Source organism: Microtus ochrogaster, unplaced genomic scaffold (genome assembly GCF_000317375.1).
Source record: "Microtus ochrogaster isolate Prairie Vole_2 unplaced genomic scaffold, MicOch1.0 UNK9, whole genome shotgun sequence".
NCBI classification, from domain to species: Eukaryota; Metazoa; Chordata; class Mammalia; order Rodentia; family Cricetidae; genus Microtus; species Microtus ochrogaster.
The window spans coordinates 7396853-7418981 of record NW_004949107.1 but is presented as its reverse complement, the minus strand read 5'-3'; the positions used below and the strand labels follow the sequence as shown (position 1 = coordinate 7418981).

At 38.4% G+C, this 22129-nt stretch overlaps 1 protein-coding gene across 2 annotated transcripts in view; it reads right to left on the bottom strand.

Annotated features, from left to right (window-relative positions):
- Vps54 (VPS54, GARP complex subunit) overlaps nt 1-22123 on the bottom strand; it is a 75392-nt gene extending 53269 nt beyond the window's left edge. Inside the window, exons 1-5 of one of the 2 annotated variants that reach the window (XM_005366459.2) lie at nt 22010-22123; nt 10707-10862; nt 9236-9477; nt 4664-4742; nt 2233-2267 (exon numbers count right to left, since the gene is read on the bottom strand). In XM_005366459.2, the coding sequence (XP_005366516.1) occupies nt 2233-2267; nt 4664-4742; nt 9236-9477; nt 10707-10842 (492 nt within the window). In that variant the 5' untranslated portion in view covers nt 10843-10862; nt 22010-22123. The remainder of the gene's footprint in view (nt 1-2232; nt 2268-4663; nt 4743-9235; nt 9478-10706; nt 10863-22009) is intronic. The other variant, XM_005366460.2, reaches the window with a different exon arrangement.
- Nucleotides 22124-22129: the final 6 nt, after the last annotated feature.

Here is a 22129-nt window from a genome sequence, read left to right as displayed (position 1 = left end):
ATAAATAAATTAAGAAAAAAAAAAAAAAGAAAAAAAAAAAAACTTGCTGAGAAACAAATTAGGAAAATTAGCTGGGCATGCTGGCATACGCCTTTAATTCCAGCACTTGGGAGGCAAAGGCAGGTGGATCTTATAAGTTCAAGGCCAGCAGTCTACAAATGAACAGCCAGGACTGTTACACAGAGAAAATCTGTCTCCAAAAACAAAAAATAAAAAATAAATTTAAAAAATTAATAATAGGAAAATATACCCAATCACAACAGCTCAAAAAGATAAATTAAGTACCTAGGAATAAATCTAACCAAGGAAGTCAAAGATTTTTCAATGAAAACTTTAAGGCATTTGAAAAAGATATTTAAAAGATACTATATGAAGAAAAGACCTTCCTTGTTCCTGGACTGGCAGAATTAATATTGTGAAACGGTTATACAACTACAAACAATCTCAGATTCAACATAATACCCATCAAAATTCCAATCACATTCTTCACAGAACTTATTTTTTCTTCTAGTTCTGAGAAGAATAAATTCATATGGAAACACAAAAAAGCCCACACAGCCAAAGTAATCCTTAGCAGAAAGAACACTTACAGCAGGTATCAAAACAGTTGAGCTCAAATTATACTATAGAGCCATAGTGGCATAGACAGCACAGTACTGCACAAAAATGGACATTTAGGCCAATGAAACAGAATATAGGACAAAGAAATAAACCCACACAGTTATGGCCACCTAATTTCTGACAAACCCAGCCATCAAAAATGTACGCTGGAAAAAAGACAACCTATTCAACAAATGATGCAGGTGAAACTGGATATTCACCTGCAAAAGAATGAAAATAGGCTCATATCGCTCACACTAAACAAAACTCAAAGCACATCAATTAATTTAAAACCTGACATGCTGAAGCTGTTGAGGGAAAACAGGGAACATACATCAAGATCTTAACCATAGGAAAGACCCTGTTGAACAAACTGCCAATTGTACTGGAAATGACTCCCAAGCATTAACAAATATGTAATTTAAAGTTTCCACACAGCAAAGGAAACTACCAGTAGAATGAAGTAGAATGAAGAGAGAGCCTACAGACAGTGAGAATTTTTGCTGGCTATACTTTAGACAGGAGACTGACATTAGAATATATGAAGAGTAAAAATTAGATACCAAAATCTAAAACTGCTGATCAATAAATAGAATAATTGATAAATGGTTTGAAAGAGAGAAAAAAAGACAGACAGTAGACCAACCGTACTTTAAGAAGTGTTCAACATCTTTAGCCATCAGAAAAATGCAAATTAAAACTACTTTGAGGTGCTAGCTCACCCAATTCAGAATTAAGAAAAAGGATAACAAATGATGCCAGGGATATGGGAAGAGAAAGCCCTATTCATGTGGTAGATGTGTAACTTAGCACAGTCATTAAGGAATTAGTATGACAGTTTCTCAAAAATTAAAAATAGAACTAGTCATATGACCTAGCTATAATATTCCTGGGCATTCATGCAAAGAACTCAACAGCCTGCCCTAGAGATACCTGCAGATCCATGTTTAGTGCTGAATTAGTCAAAATAGCAAGGAAATGGAACCAACATTCCACCAACAGATGAAGGAATAATGAAAATGTGATATATAATATATAAACACAAGAGAATTTTAACTACAATGAAAAGTGAAATAATGAATTTGCAGGAAAATGGATGGACCTGGAAAGTATACTAAGCAAAAACTCAGAAATTCTGACAAAAATTACACACTCTCTCCCCTATGCAGACCTTGCTTGTTTATATGTAAATGGTGTAAGTATGGGGACAGCCTGTGAAACTAGAAAGGAGACGGAGTGTGAGGGAAGAGTGCAAAGGAAGAGGGTGGCCAACAGTCATAAAACAAGAAAAGAAACTGAAGGGACAAGGGAGTGTCAGGGAAATGGGGTAACAAGGGAGGGGAGAAAAAACAAAAGCAAATTTTGTTTCAAAATGCCATAATGAATCCTAATACTGTGCAGGCTAATTAAATATTTTACATAAAAATAAAGAGGTAAAAATCATTTATCTGAAGAAATCTTTAAAGTATAATAATAAAAATGACATAAAATTAGACACATATAATATACAAATATATATACATAGATATATATTCTCAGAAGAGCAGAACAGTCTCACTGGTCAAAAACAGTCAATTGAAAGATTCTTAAGAGGCAAAATTAAACTGAATTCTTATGTCTATGCTTCATTACCTTAGGTACTTGTTCCAGATCTGTCCTGGATTTATCTATCAAAAAAAAGTAAAGGGGAAATAGAAATTTTCATATTTGTTTTCATTTTTTATTCATAAATATATTTGACGAATTTATTATTACACTAGGCTAAGTAGGTAAATCAATTTTGTCCTTAAAGTGTCCCTCAATCTACCTATGATTTCCACTATAGTAGGTCACACTGAACAAGACAAACGCTGCAGGTAAACTTACCAGTTAGTAACAAACAGCTAAGTCCATTTCAATCTTTCTGATGCTCTTTTCATTAAGTTTTTGTAAAATGAGGTATGCTATATGGTTTTAGAAACTATATTAAATTCTAAAATAGTAAGATGAGTTTTTGTTGGTGTTATTGCTGCTGCTAATTACTTTTGTTTTTGAGACAAGATTTTACTTCCTCGCCCATGTTGGCCTGGAACTTCCTATGTAGCCCAAACTTTCCTCAAACTCTGAATTCTCTTGTCTCAGCTGCTCAAGTTCTAGGGTTATAATTGTGTATCACCAAACTCAATTAGAAATATTACTTTTATTTTTATTAAAGATATCGACCATTTTATCCCAAATTTTTGGTCAAAGACTGACTTTTGATAGCATATTTATTTTCTTTTCTGACATCTTCTTTTATGTCCAATAAATTCTGTCTTCATCCTACCAAGCTAATCTCTGATGAGGTATCTCTTTTCTCAAATTGTCCCTCAACACTTAGTCTCCACCCCCGTATGTCTCGTCTGTAAATCTGCTTTATCAATCACTTTGTCTCTCCATAAGCTTCAAATTCTTTCCTTAAATGAAGTTTTCAACTCTACATAAAAATATGCTCAATTCTCTTCTATTTACAAAACTGAGAAGATAATATCTAGGACCAGGAGTGGCTTGAAGCAAGGGAGCCACCTCAGGGGCAAAACTTAAGGAAAATACTGGTGTTAGGCATTATGCAAATGTCTCTCCTGCCTCATCCACTCAGAGGTCTGTACTCAGTCAGTACCTTACCTCGTCTTCAGGTTCATCCCTACTGAGTCTGCATCTCTTGTCTATAACCCCCTTCTTATGGAGTATTGAGGTGTCTGTAACCACTATTCTGCTCTAAAGGCTCACTCTAAAAATCTGTCAAATTCTAGAGTTCTCAGCATGCAATAAACTTTCTGACATTGTAAACTAATCATTCTCACTTTCCTAGCTTTTCATTTCTAATATGGAAGTCTCTGTTGATCCTATTATAGTTCCTCTGATACCAACCACCATGCTGACAATTCAACCTATATTCCTCGTTCCTGAGCTCTAGGTGTCAACCAGATGTGTCTTTCACTGCAGACTGGCAGCTAAACTAGCCTTCAGCTCTTCCAGAGTCCTTCCTGCCTCTCTCCCTGAATTGGACTCCTCACGTAGACAGCTGCCCAAGCATGAAATATACGAATTATCACTGACATCTTATTCCATTACCACACTGACTGACCATTAAGACCTGTGCCTGGCTACTTGGCTTTCTATTCTCATTTCTTCTCTTTTCCACTCTGTTACCGGGGCCACATCATTTCTTACCTACATTACCATAGAGCCTCCAATTATCTTCTTGTCTAAAGTCTTACCATCATATAATACCTTATTATTAACTGTTTTCATTAGAAAATGTACAACTGTAAATCTAACCATGTCTGGCTAAAAATATTTTATAGTTCTATATTGCCTATAGAAAGAGTAAAATTCCTGAGCAAGACATACAAAAATCTCTGTGACCTGACCCTTGCCTGTCCTTTCCCCTCGTTTCTCACCCCCAATAGAACCAACATGTGAGAGGCTTGCAAATCTCGACATGCTTTGTCCTCCCTTGACTTTATGGTTTTGTATGTACTGTTCATGTTCACCCTAGGAAATACATAAGCCCTACCAAATACATAAATGTTTCACACTAGCTAATCTAAAACACAGGTCACAATCATCAACTATGGGTCCCTTTCTTAAGCTTAGCAAGAAAGGATGTGTGTGCAATTTTATAAAGCTAAAGTGACTAACATATAGTTCTGCAAATATTGGTTTATTTCCTTAAATTCCTTGAAAGCTAAGACAACTTCTTACTCTTTTATTTTTAAGCACCAAGCAATGCACCAAGCACCAAGCAATTACATATTTGTCAAACTGAAAGATTATACTATCACAGTTATGCGCATTCTCTAAGGAACTTTGTAGAAAAGACTATGGCTTTAAACTGTAAAACTGTTTACTAGAAATAAAAGCTAGGAATACAGCCTAGCAAACACAAGGCCCAGGTTTTAATCCCCAGTACCACAAAAATACACAAATAATTTACTAAAAAGAAAAACTGTACATATGATAGGAAACAGAGTTTCAACATTAACAATTGTTCTTTAATAGTTGAGCTGGGCTCATTATCTAGAGTGGTGTATATACGTACCATGAATATGTAAAAGAGTCCTGTCAAAGGTATCTTTAGGAGGACAAATATTCTTGCATCTCTCATGAATCTTCTCTCTCTAATTAAAATACAATGAATAATAAGCAATGCTATGTGGAAATATGATTATTCAAAACATCAACATGTTTTATAACATAATTATACCAAATTACCTCTGAAACTTAGTATAATCACTGGCCTCTGAACTTAAATACAAATTAAAAACCAAACCAAATACCACTATGGAGGGACAGAGATACAGCTCAGTAGTAGGCATGTGGCCTAGCTTATGTAAAGCACTGGATTCTACCCATGCAACAAAATAATAAAAATTTCTTTTCTTTTCAAGAATGTCATTAAAAAAAGACACATGGGCAAGTAGAATGTGAAGACAGGGAAACACTTAGCATATAGTGTTCAAAGTTCTAGGAGTATTCTGCCAGGTACTTACAGATTGTTTGGCAAAGTGGCTATTCCACTCTGTATTCCCACCAGCAGTGAATGAGAGCTTCTATTGCTCCACATCAGTGCCAGCACTGGTTCTGTCAGTGATTTAGATTTCTGTCACACTAACAATACACAGTAGCACCTCTTCATTTCAACTTGCAATTTGTAGGTTGTATATAAAATTACTTGAGACATTATACAAATTAAATATCAGTAATATAGTCATATTCATCCTATTTCCACAAAATCACAAAGTAAATAACTGAAATAAAATCAGTTATATTTAAATTAAATTTAAAAATATTAAAAGCAGCAATTATTAAAATATAAATACATATTGAGTTAGGTAATAATAGCTCATACCTATAATCCCAGTTACTAAAGAGGCTGAGGTGGAAAGACCAGTTGAAGCCAGTTGGACAACAGTGAGGTGAGAGTTCAGCATACACACACACACACACACGCACACACACACACAAAGCAGAGTCAGCCTTTGTTAGTATATACATATTTCCCACTGTGTCATTTGACTTTTTTAAAGACTGAACTGGTAATTGGAATATTAATAATAGTCACTTGCTAAGTTAAAATTGAGTAATAGGCCATTTCAAACTCTGTGTTCAATTCTTGCTTTCGGAAAGAGCAATTTAAAGAAGTATACTGAGATGGGTGTGGATCAACCTCAGTACTCAGAGCATACAGGCAGGTAGTGTTCTGTAAGTTTGTTCTGAAAGTTTGAGCTCAGCCTGATCTATATAGCAAGTTCCAGGCCAGCCAGGGCTACAGAGTGAGACCCTGTCTCAAAAGAAATAGAAATAGTGGAGGAGGAGAAGGAGACGGCTGAATTGAACATTTATATGGATACAGTAAAGGTGTCTGCTGAAGGTAGGATGCTCTGTTGCAGTAAACTGGAGACATGGGAAAAGTTCTACTCTGGATATTTTTTCCTTGGGAACTTTATTAGCAAACAATCTCCCAAGTGATTTAAGCATAACTGTACATGTTCTTCTTCTCTCAAGCATCTGGGATGGGGAAGGGGGACTATACTAGCAATTTACAACATTTCCTGAGTTGCCTCTCTCCTTTTTCTACTTGTATTTAAAATAAAATTCATAAGGAAATATCTGGAACACTGCAAACCTGTCTCCTGTCAAGTATGGTAATGCACTCCCAGAGGCAAAAGCGGCAGATCTCTGGATTTGAGGTCAGTCTGGTCTACATAGTGAGATCCAAGCCAGCTAGGGCTAGAATAAGACCTTGTCTCAAAAAACAAAACATCAGCAATTAATTGAGAATGGAAAGTGATATTCTTTTTCCACCTCCCCAAATTTTAATATATTTATGTTGATTTTTGTCTTTCTCTTCTAGCTCAACTGTGGTCTTTGAAGTCCACCAATACTTTCTGTAACTACAGTCACTGATGAAGTCAGTCAGACATGTAGAATCACCACCTCCAATGCCTAAACCTGACAGTATCCCAACCTCAAAAACACAGAGCAGTGATAATGTTCTTATGGTCGGAGCCCGCCACTGAAAAGCCTGAGGGTTCCACACAGTACTCAACACTAGGAGACAGATGAGTGAAAGGAAAGACGTGTGTTTCCCTTGGCCTCATACATTCTCTAGAAGGCAATGGAAGGAGAAAATGGATTTGGTCTACAGGAAGCCAAATGTGTATATAGTAAGGGACAATGGAATCTCCTCCTGTATAGACTCCCCGCTTCTAGCACCAAATCCTGTAACAAATCATAACAAAGCAGACCCAACAATTAATGCTCAGATCTCAGAGTGAGTCACCATCTTTCACGACTATCATCACCAGAAAAGGATGCAGTAAGCTGAGGCAGGGTAGCATATGTGAAGTTCTTTTTGTCTCGATGAGCATGTTGGCAAGAGAGAGGAATCAGTTTCTGCGGCTGTGCCTTGAACATGTCTAGGACAGTCTCATTGCCTTCAATGTCCTCAGGAAGTTCAACTGTACATCTTTTACAAACTAATTCTAACATAATATAGAGTATCTTCCTGTAACTGCTATCACATAAGTAGATCTTTGCCTAAGCTTAGATTCCAGTCTGGACATACCTAGAGGTCTTGGCCACACCAGGGGCTCTGATCAGCACAACGGGCCTGCCAAACTCATCCAAAGCTCCCTCTTCACAGACATTATTCACCTAAAAGGATGACTCTATTGCTTGAAACAGAAAGCTTAGGAAATCATTCCCAAGAGAACAGAGGTCTTTAGGTGGGCAATCCTTATTGTCCCCAAAGTCAACAAATAGAAGCACAAGGTGTCAAGATACAAGCTCCACCCCAGGAAAGATTTATACACAAGGATATTGTTACAGCATCTTTGGCAAGCCCAGCCAAATCTTCAGACAGAATGTTCTCATGGTCATAGTCATCTTATTGAAAGCTTATCCAACTGTAGACTGTGGAGCCGACAATTTGGATTCAGAAGTTGTTAGAATGTTAAAAACAGAAAACCAGACAACTGGGTACTGAAGTCACAACTGGGGATTTCCAAATACAGAAGCCTCTGGACTGGTATGGGCTTGACTTCAGGAAGATGTCATTGTTAGGTTTATCTCAGGATCCCCTTTTGTTCTTTTTTTTGAGACATGGTTTCTCTGTAGTTTTGGAACTAGCTCTTGTAGACCAGGCTGGCCTCGAACTCACAGAGATCCACCTGCCTCTGCCTCCCGAGTGCTGGGATTAAAGGCGTGCACCACCACCGCCCGGCCCCCCTTTTGTTCTTACAATAGCAGCATCACCCATTACATGTAGGGAAGAAGCTCCTGCCTCGTGATAAAACAATTTTCCACAACACTTCTTCTCCAGTTTTGCCTGGCTCTGTCACTTGATCTTTCCACACTGACTGGCTGCTTCCACTAGACCCTGAGTTCTGCACGAATGGAGAATTCTCTTTAAAGCTCTTCATCTTCTCAAACTGCCCCCAGTTTCAAATGCTTGTCTGCTGCAATGGCCTCTGTATGCCTGAGATGTGTATAAATCTTGATAGTAGTAAAGTTCCCTCTTAATTCTCTGTCACAGGAAATTTTGGTTTCAGGAGCCTTACAGAGAGAATGAACCCTCTTAGGGCCTCTCCATCTGATTCTGCCCACAAATCTCAGAGGAATTCAGAGCTTCTAAACAGTGGCATGCTCTTTGTCAGACTCTGACAGACTGTGGCTTTGGCCTTGCACACCTGAACAAGCAAAATACTGATAAGAGGCATTCACTCCACATGAATCCATGTACTTGTCTGTTTCTACAGCTGTTTAATACTGGTTCCTGGCCAGCCAAAGGTGAGTTTCACAGTCTTTGGAGGAATATCATCTCTATCTCAATGCTGTTCTTCTCTCCAACAAATCAGTCACAGTTCTCTGCTGTGGCCTATACAAGCAGGAATAGGCACTGTTGCACTAGTTGGAATCCAAAGGCCCAGGGCTATTTTCTGAATAGCAGACAGTCTTATCCATGAAGCCCACTAAGAGGACATGTTTTACTTTCTAACTCATACCTACTCCTCTAGTGTCAGACATCATGAGCCCTGCCTCTCCTCTCACCTGGCTTGCCTTCTCCCCCTTGTACCCTAACCTACTAATTCCCTAAATCTCAAAGATCATCTGAGCTTTATAAAACTCTTACAGCTACTTCTCCTTGGCAGGTAGGGTAGGGTCCCACTGAATCTTAACACTAATATCTGTAATTCTGAAAAACCACTACAAAAGAAAGGAAAATAAATCTATTAAAATATATCTAAAGAGGGCTGGAGAGATGGCTCAGTGGCTAAGAGTGTTGGCTGCTCTTCCAGAGGACCTGGGTTCAATTCCCAGCAACTACGTGGAGGTTTACAACTGTAACCTGATGCTCACTCTGGCCTCTTTGGTGAACCCACATGGTGCAGTTACAAACACACATAGCCAAAAGACCAATGGACATTAAATAAATGTTTTTAAAAAAATATATATCTAAAGAAACATAAGCCAGACAACAGAATTTAGATACATTTAAAAAAAAACATTAAAAAAGAATACTATGACTTCAAAGATCTACATGAATCAAACTAAAAATCTTTCTTTTACTTTTGACTTGAGTACTACTAAATTCAAGATTAGCTGTTACCTGAGAGATTTCCTGCTGATATGCTATAAAATGTTCCTTGCTGATCTGTGGGAGGTAGAATGAAGGTATGACTTCAGTGTCCACAAAGTCCAGTCCCCATGTTTTTGTGAAGAAGTCAGATTCTCTTTTTGCTAATGTAGGATCATTTAATGCTGCTGGGAGATTTACTTTGGAATGATATACAGTCCATCTATGCTGATCTGTAACTAGAGACGGGGCAACACATAAACTATGTGAATCACCTGCAAAAGTAAACAAGAGACCTCTGTAAAGTTGGCTCTAAGTTTGCAAGCATATCCTAGAAAAATAAAAGTGCTTATAGTCTATTTTATAGGCAACCAAACTCTTCCTCCATGGTAAATTATTAGTAAAAGTCTAAAATAACCCTCATCATCCAGCATCAATCATCAAAGGAGTAAGAAGCATAGGATAAAAGACATGTAGAATTTGAGGGTTACAAACTCCCAAATGGGAGCATATAAGCAAAATCCTTTCATTAATTAATTTCTTTAGTTACAATTTCTCTTTTTTCCAAAACTAAAAATACCTCAGCTTTTCTTTTAAAGATAAACCTTTTTTCCTATTATATTATGGCAGGCACTCATCATTTAAATGCCCTTTGTTCGGCTTTTAATTACGTGACACAATGGGGCTAAATCATAAAGGAAAATACAATATACAATAATTCTCATTATTTACAGATCTGTTATATAAAGTTCTGTGAACACCTAACTAGCAAACCGTAAATTACTGTTCCTGGGGTCATAACATTCTCACCAGTCGGTAAATATATACACCTATCTGCTTTTGTTTCTGTGTAAAGACATTATTTCCTATCCACCGGTCGTTATAATACAGATTTCATGAATGTCAACATTATAAGCAGTGCTTGCACGAAGCTTTCTACATGTTTTCTCCGTAAAGCACAGTGTTTAGTCACACTAGACAGCAGCTCGGTACTATGTACAGGTCATTTTAAACAGCAACAGCTCCAACAAAAAAGCAAAATGCACTGACATGAAGAAGGCTGCATAAAGAGTATTTGATGCCAGGAGCGGAAACAAGAACTTTAAGCACTCACAGCTGGAACACCTGTGTTAGGCAGCTTTTTACTGCTCTGCACACATCTACAAATACCACCAAAGTACAACAAATATTTACTATTGGGGTTTAAAACACTGTAAGGAATAAGGATATTTTTAAATACAGAATCTGCAAATAATGAGACCTACAAATAATAATAATAAAATCAAATAATGGTTATACTACATTTTAACTAAATAGCTTTCAATGTGCATCTCAATTTTCAATAATTTTCCAGCTAACTCCTTTAATGGGAATGAGTGAAAAATTATATTCTAATTTTCGAATCTACTATATAGTTTGGGTTTTAGCATTATAAAATTTGAGGTTAAGTATATGAAACATGACTACACTTTGAATGATAACACAAATCATCAGAAAAAATTACCTGTGGGTTCCTTAGGACACACATCTGGCAGTGACTGCACAGGTCGAATGTGTTTTGCTGGATCTACCTCTTTCTTAAAGAAAACATCACTGCTGCTTCCTTGAGGCACTGGAGAAGATCTGTGGCTTGAAGCCATTGCATAAAACCACCACTCGACTAAAATAAGACACAAATCATAATTAACAATTCAAACAAAATCTATCTATAGATATAATACACATCACAAGTAATCTTTCAAAACCAGGAGCATTTTTTCAAAAGCCCTCCAAGTATAAACATTTGAATATCTGTGGCTAATTAAGTAAGTTGTTCAGAACACTTAGTTTTCTAAGAAACTTTTCCTTGTTTGGAAAAAAAATCCCACAGATGAGCATTCTTACTTAATTTTTTATTAAAAGTACAAATATTTAATAATCTGTAACCAAAATATTAAAGATGAGACATGCCATTCATTCAACAAGATTACAATAATGACACACTACCAAAATGGCTAGAATGTATGAGTTTTAAATCCATTTTGCTAAGTTTGGATCTTCTCTTCAGTCACCAAGAGGAAAACCATATGAAATTCTTTAACCTGTGTGTACCTTTTCTCATCTATAAAATAGATGAAAAAGACCACATCTTAAATAGATCTGAAAAATTATGGGCATATATACATGTAAAGTTTAATGCAATCTCAATATTAGTGTTCACAAATTAGCTTTTATAATTATATAATATTCATATTATATACCAAATGCAGTAATTAACATAAAATCATTAGGAAATACTACTATAAATGAAACAATATTGCAACTCAGGGTCAAATAACAAGTACTACTTGATTGTTTTGTTCTGAAGTGTTTAGAGATTATCTAATTAAAGTTGTCCTATACTTGAGATAAATTTAACAAGGCCCCCAAAATTATGTGCTATATAACAAATAAAAAAAAACCAAGGTGGAAACCTAGCAAATGGAAAAGAATTGGAAATAGGGACTGGAGAGATGGCTCTGTGGTTATGAGTTCTGGCTGCACTTGCAAAGGACCTGGGTTCACTTCCCAGTAGCCACATGGCAGCTTATCTGTGACTCAAATTCCAGAAGACCCAACACCCTCTTCTGGCCTCTACAGGTACTGTACATAGTACACAGACATACATGAAGGCAGCACACTTATGCATGTAAAATAAATCTCTTTTTTAAAGAGCTGTAAATAAGAAGCAGAAATACAAAACTATGAGCCACAGCAAATAGCTCATCCATGCAGGCTTGCTTCCAGTTTGCTAAAAATTGTATTTCTAAGGGTTACCAGAATATCTATTTCAGCACTCAACCACTTAACACCCTGCGTTGGGACACATGTTTTTAATCTCAGCACTCGGGAGGCAGAAGCAGGCAGATCTTGTGACTTCCTGGCCAGCCTGGTCTACATATCAAGCAGAAGGGAGGAAAAGAGGGAAAAGGGAGGGAAGAAGACACTGGTAAGAAAACATACATCTCTAAAGGTGTGGCTACAGTCCAACTACTAAAGACCTAGCTTTCAGTTTATAAGAAAACTGGGAACAGGTGAGTAATGTGTAAACCTCATAAGGGGGAAACAATCAAATCAAAAACATAAGAAATTATATAGGAAAACTGGTCTGCTTACTTACAAGTCTAACAAGTCATTCTAGACTAAATAAAGAGGCAACAACTAAAAGCAGTTATACTTGACTGAATCCTGTTTTAATAAAGTGCCTTTAAACCGGGCGGTGGTGGCGCACGCCTTTAATCCCAGCACTCGGGAGGCAGAGGCAGGCGGATCTCTGTGAGTTCGAGATCAGCCTGGTCTACAGAGCTAGTTCCAGGACAGGCTCCAAAGCCACAGAGAAACTCTGTCTCGAAAAACAAAACAAAAAAAAAAGTGGCTTTAAGATGTCCTTGGAACTTTTAATATGGATTGGACATTAGATGGTATCTTGAAGTCATTGATTTTCTTAGTTGTATTAGTAGTATTGAAAATGTCAGAAATGTCTTTATGCTTAGCATTAGAATAATAGAATAAAGAAATATTTAAAGTAATATATTTCACTATCTGTAATTTACTTTTAAATTATTGAGCAAAAATTTGAATAAAACAAATCTGACAAAAATTTGAAAACAAAATCAGTAAAATATATTGAGTATTGCATATTCTTTTGTTCTTTCATATGATTTATAATTTTCAAGGAAAAAGTTTGAGGGAAGGAAACTACATATTTGTAAAATATTAATTAGTACAAAATCTCAAATTTCATTAAGTGGTACTCAAGACTTTGACAATCCAATATTGACTTGTCTTCCTTTTTGTATATTCTCACTCCTTGTTTCCTGTGAATAAACTCTTCCAGAAAGAGTGGCCTAGTTGTCCTTTGGAACGCTGTGCAGGCTGCCTCTTCTAAAACACTCACACCATCTTCTCTTCTTTCTCTCGTAAAAGGCTCAAGGTTCATTTCAGGATTACATACCCCAAGGGGGGAAAAAAACAAATATATACACATTTGAAAATGTGCTTAAAAATAATTCTATCAAGCCGGGCGGTGGTGGCGCACACCTTTAATCCCAGCACTAGGGAGGCAGAGGCAGGCGGATCTCTGTGAGTTTGAGGCCAGCCTGGTCTACAAGAGCTAGTTCCAGAACAGGAACCAAAAGCTACGGAGAAACCCTGTCTCGAAAAATCCAAAATAATAATAATAATAATAATTCCAACATTGGCCTATAATCTCAGCTACCAGATGTCAGGTCCAAAAGAAATTCAGAACACATGGCTATCTGTGACCTGTCATCAAACCAAAGGGCATGCTGGCCTCCAGGCTCCCTCAGTGTTTCAAGTACCTGTTACACACTTCACAGTCCATGCTGACATCCTGACATCCTGGCTCTTCTCACCCTGCCCATACCCTAAATGTCTCCAGCTCATGGGCTTCCCATTCCCTTATAACCCCACTATTTCTTTGAGCTATACACTTCCTTAGCCCCTCTCTCCTGCCCCTCACTCTTGGGGCTATGCTACAGAGTGAGTTCAAGACCAAACCCTGTCCAAAAAGAAAAAGATGGAGGTGTTCTGGTTTGCTTTCTACTGCTGTGAAAGACTGTGATCAAAAGTAATTTGGGGAGGAAAGGATTTATTTAGCTCACGCATCTCAACCATAGTCCATCATTGAAGAACCTGAGGCAGGAACTGGTTCTAGAGGAATGCTGCTTACTGGCTTGTTCCCCGTGACTTGATCAGGTTGCTTTCTTATACAACCCAGGATGACCCAGTGGGGTGAGCCCTCCCACACTAATCAGTAATCAAGAAAATGATCCACAGGCTTGCCTGCAGGCCAATCTGATAAAGGTATTTTATAAATTGAGGTTTCCTTTTCCCAGATAATCTTAGCTTGTGTACAGCCTACAGAAAATTAGCCAGCACATGGGAACATGACTAAGTGGTACAGTACTTGACTGCCATGCATGGAGACCTTGGGTTCAATCTCTAGTAGTGTAAATTCAATTATAATCCTAGCATTTTTAAAAGTAAAAAAGTGCAAACAAACTCTGAATTTAGAAGGAAATGGTTAATTAGCTATAGTATAACTAACCAATTAACAATATATATTAATAATAAGACTGCAGGGACTATGAGCATAGAGCTCAGTCAGTAAAGTGCTTGCCTTGCAAACCTGAAGACTTTTTGAGTTTGATCCTAAAAACCTGCATTAAGAAAACAGACGGGCATGGGAGTGTGCACTTGTAATCCCAGTGCAGAGTAATAAAGACAGGGAAAACCTTGGGCTCTCTAGCTGTCAGCCTAGCCTACTTGGTGAGTTCCAGACCAGTGAGAGACACCACTTCAAATTTTCAAAGGCTGATGGTACCTGAGGAACAACACCCAAGACTGTTCCCTCTGGCTTCCACATGAATATGCACACACAAACACATATACATACATATATATGCCGTGCATATATTTTTATATGTGTACACACACAACACACACAAGGAAAATACACAAAGAAACAAAGGACCTTGCTAAGTCATCTGCTTGGCTAAATACTACTGTCAGTCACATAAGCAAATGTGATACATTTTTCCTTCTCACAAAAAAAAAAAAAATAGGTCTATTAGAATTCCTTTAGTCAAAACAAGATAAAATGACTTCCTAATCCACTCAACCACTCATTCAAGTTTATTCCATCAGAGTCAGTGAAAGATACCATTGTTACTCTCATGACAACTGCCCTGGCTATTCTGGAACTAGCTCCGTAGAATATGCTGGCCTCAAAATCAGAGATACACCTATAACTCCAAGTCCAGGGAATCCAACACCATCTGTGGGCACACGACACACACAGACTCTCATGAAGACAGGCACAAATATCCCATGCACAATTTTTACATGCAAACACACAGAGAGAGAGAGACAGAGACAGAGACAGAGAGAGACAGAGAGACAGAGAGACAGAGAGAGAGGGGTTCTTTGAAGGTGGGGAAAAAAAGCAAGAAAAAACTATCAGACCAAAGTGCACCAGTAAACTAATCATGAATATCAGAAAAACAGAAACCTTGAGATTAGGAAAATTCGGAAATCACAAGTCATACCAGAAAGCAGTATCAAGTCGACAACGGGAGTGAAAGTCAGACTGCAAAGACTGAGTTGGAACAGATTAGGAAGTTAAAAAAGAAAAAAAAAAGTTCAAAATAAAATAAAAACACTGTTCAAATCTAGATGAATTACAGCATTTAGGAAGCTGAGGAAGAACTACAAGTTTGAGGCCAGGCTGGACTGCAGAGCAAGACCCTTTCTCCAAAAGAAGGTTCAGCTACTATTTCAAAAACCTCACTTGTGGTATCATAAAAAAAGGAACATCTAGCAAGTGTCTGTCTTATCTAAAAACATTCTGTGACTATGCGTAATGTACCGGAGACAAAGCAAAACATTCACAGTGATTTTACTCTTCTTAGTGGGTGACAGATCTTCCCTGACAACCGTCCCATCTCAAAACATATCATCCCAGCCCTTCACCCCTCTGGTACTTTAATTTTAGAGTACTCTTTCATGTGACAGAAGACGAATTTATTTTGTTTCCTGCTTTCCTCACTCTACCATAAAAGCTTACATTTGCCTTGTTTACTGTCCTATACTGCACCTAGCACTGTAAAATCTTTATGAGTGTTCACTAGAACAAGTAAATGAAAACTGTGGAAATTGGGCAAGGCTACACATGCCATTAACAACGGCTCCCATGGGTTCATATACATTCAAATATAGTATAAAAACTTAAGTCCATAACATATTTATTTATATAATAGCACTTGATTTTCTAAAACACGATTCCAACTCTCTCTCTTTCCTGAAACATAATACACTGCTTGAGAAGACTGGCCACACAGACTTAGACGTTTGTCATTTACTAGTTGTGACATTTGATAGCTTTCTTACCACCAGACATTTCAGTGTCCTTGTTTATAAAAAGAAATAACACATAGGAATGTTGTAAGGTTTAGGGTCTTTTGTAAACTCATGACACAATAATTGGAACATGGAAGAAAAAATAACTGCAACTACTACTGCTAGTATTCTATACATCTTAGTTTAAATAACAAAAAGATTACCATTCATACTTCCCATTCAAACATTTACACTTGAACAACACGGACTTCCATTTCCTTGTTTAGTTCTCATCTTGAGACTGGGAGTGAGAGGGGCTATGGAGACAAGAAAGAGAAGAGCAGCCACATCACAGAAAAAAGGTTCTCATTGCACGCCCATAAAAAGAAGAGGGCGAGTCCTGGAGAACAATGATAAACCTAGAAAGGGCAGGAGAGAGAAAAAGTAAATCAACAAACCCAGGAATTATGAGGTACTTTAGGCTTATGTCCCAACTTGAGATCAAGACAGAACTAGGCCATGACCCAGCAGAGTGACCTAGAAGAGGGAGTTGCTTCACATCCTTCTCCTGTGTCAATGTTTTTATCTTGGGAAGTTAGGAAAGAGATCAGCTTAGACAAAAACTAGATTGCTTCACTCCCACGAGTTCTAAGGGTTTTCTGAAGTCTCGCATCCAAAACGAAGTGAGGTATGCATTATTAATGAACAAAACAAAGATGTCATGAAAGGAAGCGATATAAAAACAGTAAAAAAAAAATTACATCATCATCGGTATTTTACTAACCATGATGTAGCTCATAATTGGTTGCCTCCATTCAGATTATTTTGTTGATCTTCAAAACAATCTTATAAATAATGATTTTCATTATATGGTAAAAGCAATAGGTTCAGAAGTAACTTGGTTTCAAAAATATTAGGTAAGTAATTATGACTATAGGATTTGAACTCAGACTTTCTGATCTAAATTCCATGCTTATTTCCATGCCTCACAGTGCCCTCAGTTAAAAAATAAATTTACTCTTACCATCATTTATGTCTTCCCTGGGGGCGGGGAAAGGGGCCTTTCTGAGACAGTCTCACTAAGTAGTCCAAGTTAGCCATGAACATTTTTAACATAAGCTGACCTAGAACTTAGAATTTGCCTGCCTCGTTCTCCCTAACACCTGGAGCATGGGAATGGATCAGCACACATGCCTATGTCTTAAAATAATGAAAAGTAAAAGCCAGGGGGCTGGAGAGATGGTGCAGTAGTAAAGTGCACTGGCTGCTCTTCAGTTCTCACAACTGTCTGTAACTCTAGTCCCATATCCAAAGCCTCTTCTGGTCTCTAAGGGTACAGACACACACTTGGTACAAAACAGACAAAACACCCATACACATAAAAACTTTGTAAAAAAGTAAAGTCAAGCCGGGCGATGGTGGCGCACACCTTTAATCCCAGCACTCGGGAGGCAGAGGCAGGCGGATCTTTGTGAGTTCGAGACCAGCCTGGTCTACAGAGCTAGTTCCAGGACAGGCTCCAAAGCCACAGGGAAACCCTGTCTCAAAAAACAAAAAAAAAAAAAAAAAAAAAGTAAAGTCAATGCCAGCTTACCAAGAACTGAAGGGTAAGAACGGAGTCAGACCAATGAGGGGAAGGGAGTGACATAGCGCAGTTCTAGAAATGGCAAACATGACGTGCAAAAGATTTGAAAGAAAAAGAGTCTACTGCCAGGTACCACAAGTAATTCAAAATGTCCTGGAAAATTACATACTTGGGAGTGTGGGGATTGTAGAGTGTCTTTGAGGCTATAAATAAGAAATGTGAACTTCATCTTAACTATAAAAGAAAGTTAGAAATAATTTAAGAGACAAATAAAATGATCAGATTTACCTTTTAGAAAGACCAATGACTATAGCACAGGGGATATTAGAGAAAAAGACCAGGAAAAAAACACACACACATAGAAATCTTGCAATAAGCTAACATTAGATGCCACTGAAGTTGGTCTCTAGATAAGGAACTTCAGTTCTGCTGGTGTATTAAGCAGTTCTTCTGAGGGAGGGAGGAAGGAAGGCAGGCAAGCGGGGACAGACACATTTGTGTTTCTCTTCTCCCAGGAGCTGTCACTCACTGTTTGCTGCTGTGGAATAATCTTGTGCACTGTGAAGATACATGGCTCTCACTGCTAATAAGAAGCTGATTGGCCAATGGCTAGGCAGGATTTTCATGGCAGACAGAATGCTGGGGAGAAGAGTGGAGTCAAAGGAGACACCATGAGACACAGAGCAAGAAAGATGGACAGTATAGATGAGGGTAACAAGCCTCGGGCAGCAGAGATGAATAGAAATGGGTTAATTTAAGTTATAGGAGTTAGCTAAAAAAAAGTCTAAACTATTGGCCAAGCTCTTATAATTAACAAGAAGTCTCCGTGTGGTTATTTAGAACTGGCTGGTGGAACAGAAAAGTCTGCCTACAATTCCCTACCTTGCTACCTCTATATTGGGTTTGATAAATTCTATATACTAATTTGTTCTTCTGAAACAACTCTTCCAGAGTACGTTAGAACTGACAAAGCATCTTCAAGCTAATGCTCTCCCAACTTAACTATTTGGCTCTCCAGACAGAGCATCTTACTACACATAGACCCACTTACATTAACAATAATTGTGTAATACAGCAAATTATCAATCACACTCACCATTTTCGAGATGAGAAAACTGAAACTCAGAAACATTTAATAATCTCTCTAAAGTCTTATGGATAGTAAATAACAAAAATGAACTTATATCTTTTATCATTAATTTAGCTTATTAAAAACTAAGTCATCTCTCCAGCCCCCAAAAAGGAATTTTTTTTCAGATTTGAAAACTAAACAGACTCAAAAATATCTACATTATATCAAATTCTTTCCTTTTGCTTTGCCCTCAACTGTGACCAGGCTAAAGAGAGTTGCTAGATGACTTAGGCACTTCCCTCACCCACCAAACAATATCCAATGAGACTACGTAGCAATAGATCAAGTCCTTACCAGAGTCGTGCAGACCATAGGTTTAAACAATTTTATTGATACTTTGATTCACTAGCCTTTTCTGGGGGGATGCAGGGTACAGGATAAAGGAGTGTCCTATGCATTATATAACACTTATTAAGATCCTTCCTTAGCTGCTATTGTGATGATCAAAATCATCTCCAGATACTTCCAAAAGTTCTGTGCAGAACAGAACAGAACCATGCTTGGAGAGCTACTGCTTTAGACGTTAGGACTTGGGAACTTTAAAAAGTAAGCCTCCAAACAGCCTTGCTAATTACAATGTTTTAAACAGGTTTTACACTTTGGATCTTTAAAAACATTATCAATGTAAGCACTGATCCAACTTCTCACTGACCCCCAGCTCACCAAATTAACTCTTAAGGTCACCAAAGCCATTCACACTTTTTTCTTCTTCTCCAAATCTTACACCGACACAAACAATCTATCAGTTGTTTACAATATTTTTTTTATTCTGGGCACCAGCTGCTTGCTCCATGATCCAAATTTAAAAAAAAATACTGTAAATGTGAATTGATTTTAAAATAACTTCACAGTAACAGATTTGATGAGCTTTAAAGCGTCTTCGAAGTTTTTACAATGTCTATATAGATAAGCTCAGTCAGCACTTGTTGGAGGAATGTCCCATTCATGACCAGTTCTGATAGCATAAGGTCAAATACACACACAAGAATCTAAGCAAGTCCAGTATCCAGCTCACCCCAGCCCATTTCATCACTTTATAGAAGCACATCATAGTTCCCAGCCAAGTATTCTAGAGATTCAAGTTTCTTCCCTTCAGATTTCTTCCTCTGGTCTCTGCTGTTGAGGCAAGCAGGAAGTAAGCCAACAGTGACCTTCAAGGTCTTCTCCAACTTGATACTCCAGTCTTCAGTAGCAAAAATCTTTCCAACTTCTCACTGGCCCCAGCTCACCAGATTAACTCACGGTCACCAAAGCCATTCATACTTTTTCTCTTCTTTCTCCAAATCTCACATGGACACAACCAAATGGTCTATAATTTTTTTACAATTTTTTTTTATTCTAAAGATCAGTTGCTTACTACGTGACCCAAATGTAAAAAAGAATTAAATGAAAATTGATTTTAAAATAATTTTTTTAAAGCTATGATTTCACATCATTTATGTGAAAGGCACAAGTTAAGCAAATGTTGTGATAAAAAGTAGATTAGTGGCTGCCTGGAAGCAAATGGGGGTTTGTGGGAACATGAGGAGGAACTGTTAACAGGTATGAAAGGGTTAAGGAGATGGTGTTCAAAGCTCACAGAATGGTGGCAATCACACAGTAAATATACTCAACCCTGTATGGAAAGTAGCCTGTGGTGGATGGAGCTCCTCTCATGTCATTCACAAGGCCCTGGATTACAGCTTCAGCACACTTTAAGAAATAAGTAAAACCAATACACTGGATTAAAATGGATGAACGGAACAGCAGGTTAACTCCATAAAGCTGTTTTTAAAAGAGTAGGAAAAAAGTTATAGCCAACGTTACTGACAGGAAAAGCAGTATGATTAAGAATAGGTTCTGCAAATTGTCCTCTCATGGGTTATATAAGATCTGATTTAATAAAAATTCTTCTTCATAAATAAAATTTAAGTTTTCCAAAACATAAACATATGCCCACTTAATCCTCTTTTTCTCGTAAACTTTAGATAATTTTGCCAGTTATAAATTTGAAAACAATGAAAACCATTTTTAGAAAGCCAAATCCCGTAGTAACAACAATACAAGTACAAATTATACGGGTAACAAGAGACCACGGGCAGTGTTTACAGTTTTACTGTGAACAGACTGTTACTTTAAAAGCTCTCAGGTTGCCAGAACACAGTTTAAAACGGGGCAATTCACAATAAAATTGTAAGCCTCTGCTGCCTCAGCCACAACTAGCAGGTACACGTTGATCAATTGCACTTAGTGACCATCAGTGTAAAGCATCAAGAGCCACTTCCAGGAAACCCAACTCACTGTCACACATCACCCCATCTGTTCCACTCTACCAGGAAATCGAGGTACCTTTCCAATGAGAGCTCCCCACTTAGAAAACTGAATGGCCATCAAAATCCACAGCTTAAGTTATCGCTTATGTTTCCATACACTACAAATGATCTATCGTGATTATCACCTGCCCAGTGAACATTTATTGTGACAACTGGCCTGAGTTTAGGAAACCAGAAATGGGCCCAATTAGAAAACAGAAACACTCCAATTTAATTCTTCGAAAGTAAAAGAAAATCTCTATAGAGACCAAAAACTAAAGCTGGCTTAAAAGAGGAATTTTTAAAAACACTTCACAATTCTGACAGGCCAAAATTCTAAAAATATCACCCTATACTATACATGGACAAGCCAAATGGCTAATTATTATGATCAGGCAAAAGTTCCCAAACAACCCACGAAGAACAGGGAGGGGCCCCCCTTTGTATCCATGCAGACAGTAGGAAGCAAAACTGGAAGAATAAAAAAAGAAAGAAAAATTTAAACTATTTAAACTACAGTGTCAAACTGCAAAACACCTAGTTCTGCGGGTTAGTGTTCTCCAGAGGGTTTTGTTTTCATTCGAGAAGGCTCCAAAGGAGGCTGAGGGCCCGGCTGGAAGGAGAGGGAAAGTTTGAGCTCAGAGGAGCGGTGCTAGTTCCCGATCCGGGATCCGGGATCCGGGCGAGGGGCGAGGGGACTAGAGCGGCACCTGCAGCAGCGGGACACAGCTGCCGGCCCAGATCCCGGGGAGCGCCGAGAAGGAAGTGCTGGCGGCGGGGGGAACGGGAGTCTCGGGCGGTGACGGGCGCCCAAACTCGCTCGGCCCCGGACCCCGAGGGCTCGGAGCGGGTGGGGGAGCTCGGCCCTCCCGGCCCCGGGTCGGGAGAGGGTGACGGCGGAGCCCGCATCCCGCACCTACCTGCGGTCCCGGGCGGCAGCCCCAGACGAGGCCTAGTGCACCGCCGCCTCCATCCCTCCACGTCGCGCCGAGACTGCTGCTCCGCGGCCGCCGCCGCCCTGCGCGCCGGGCCCGAGCCCG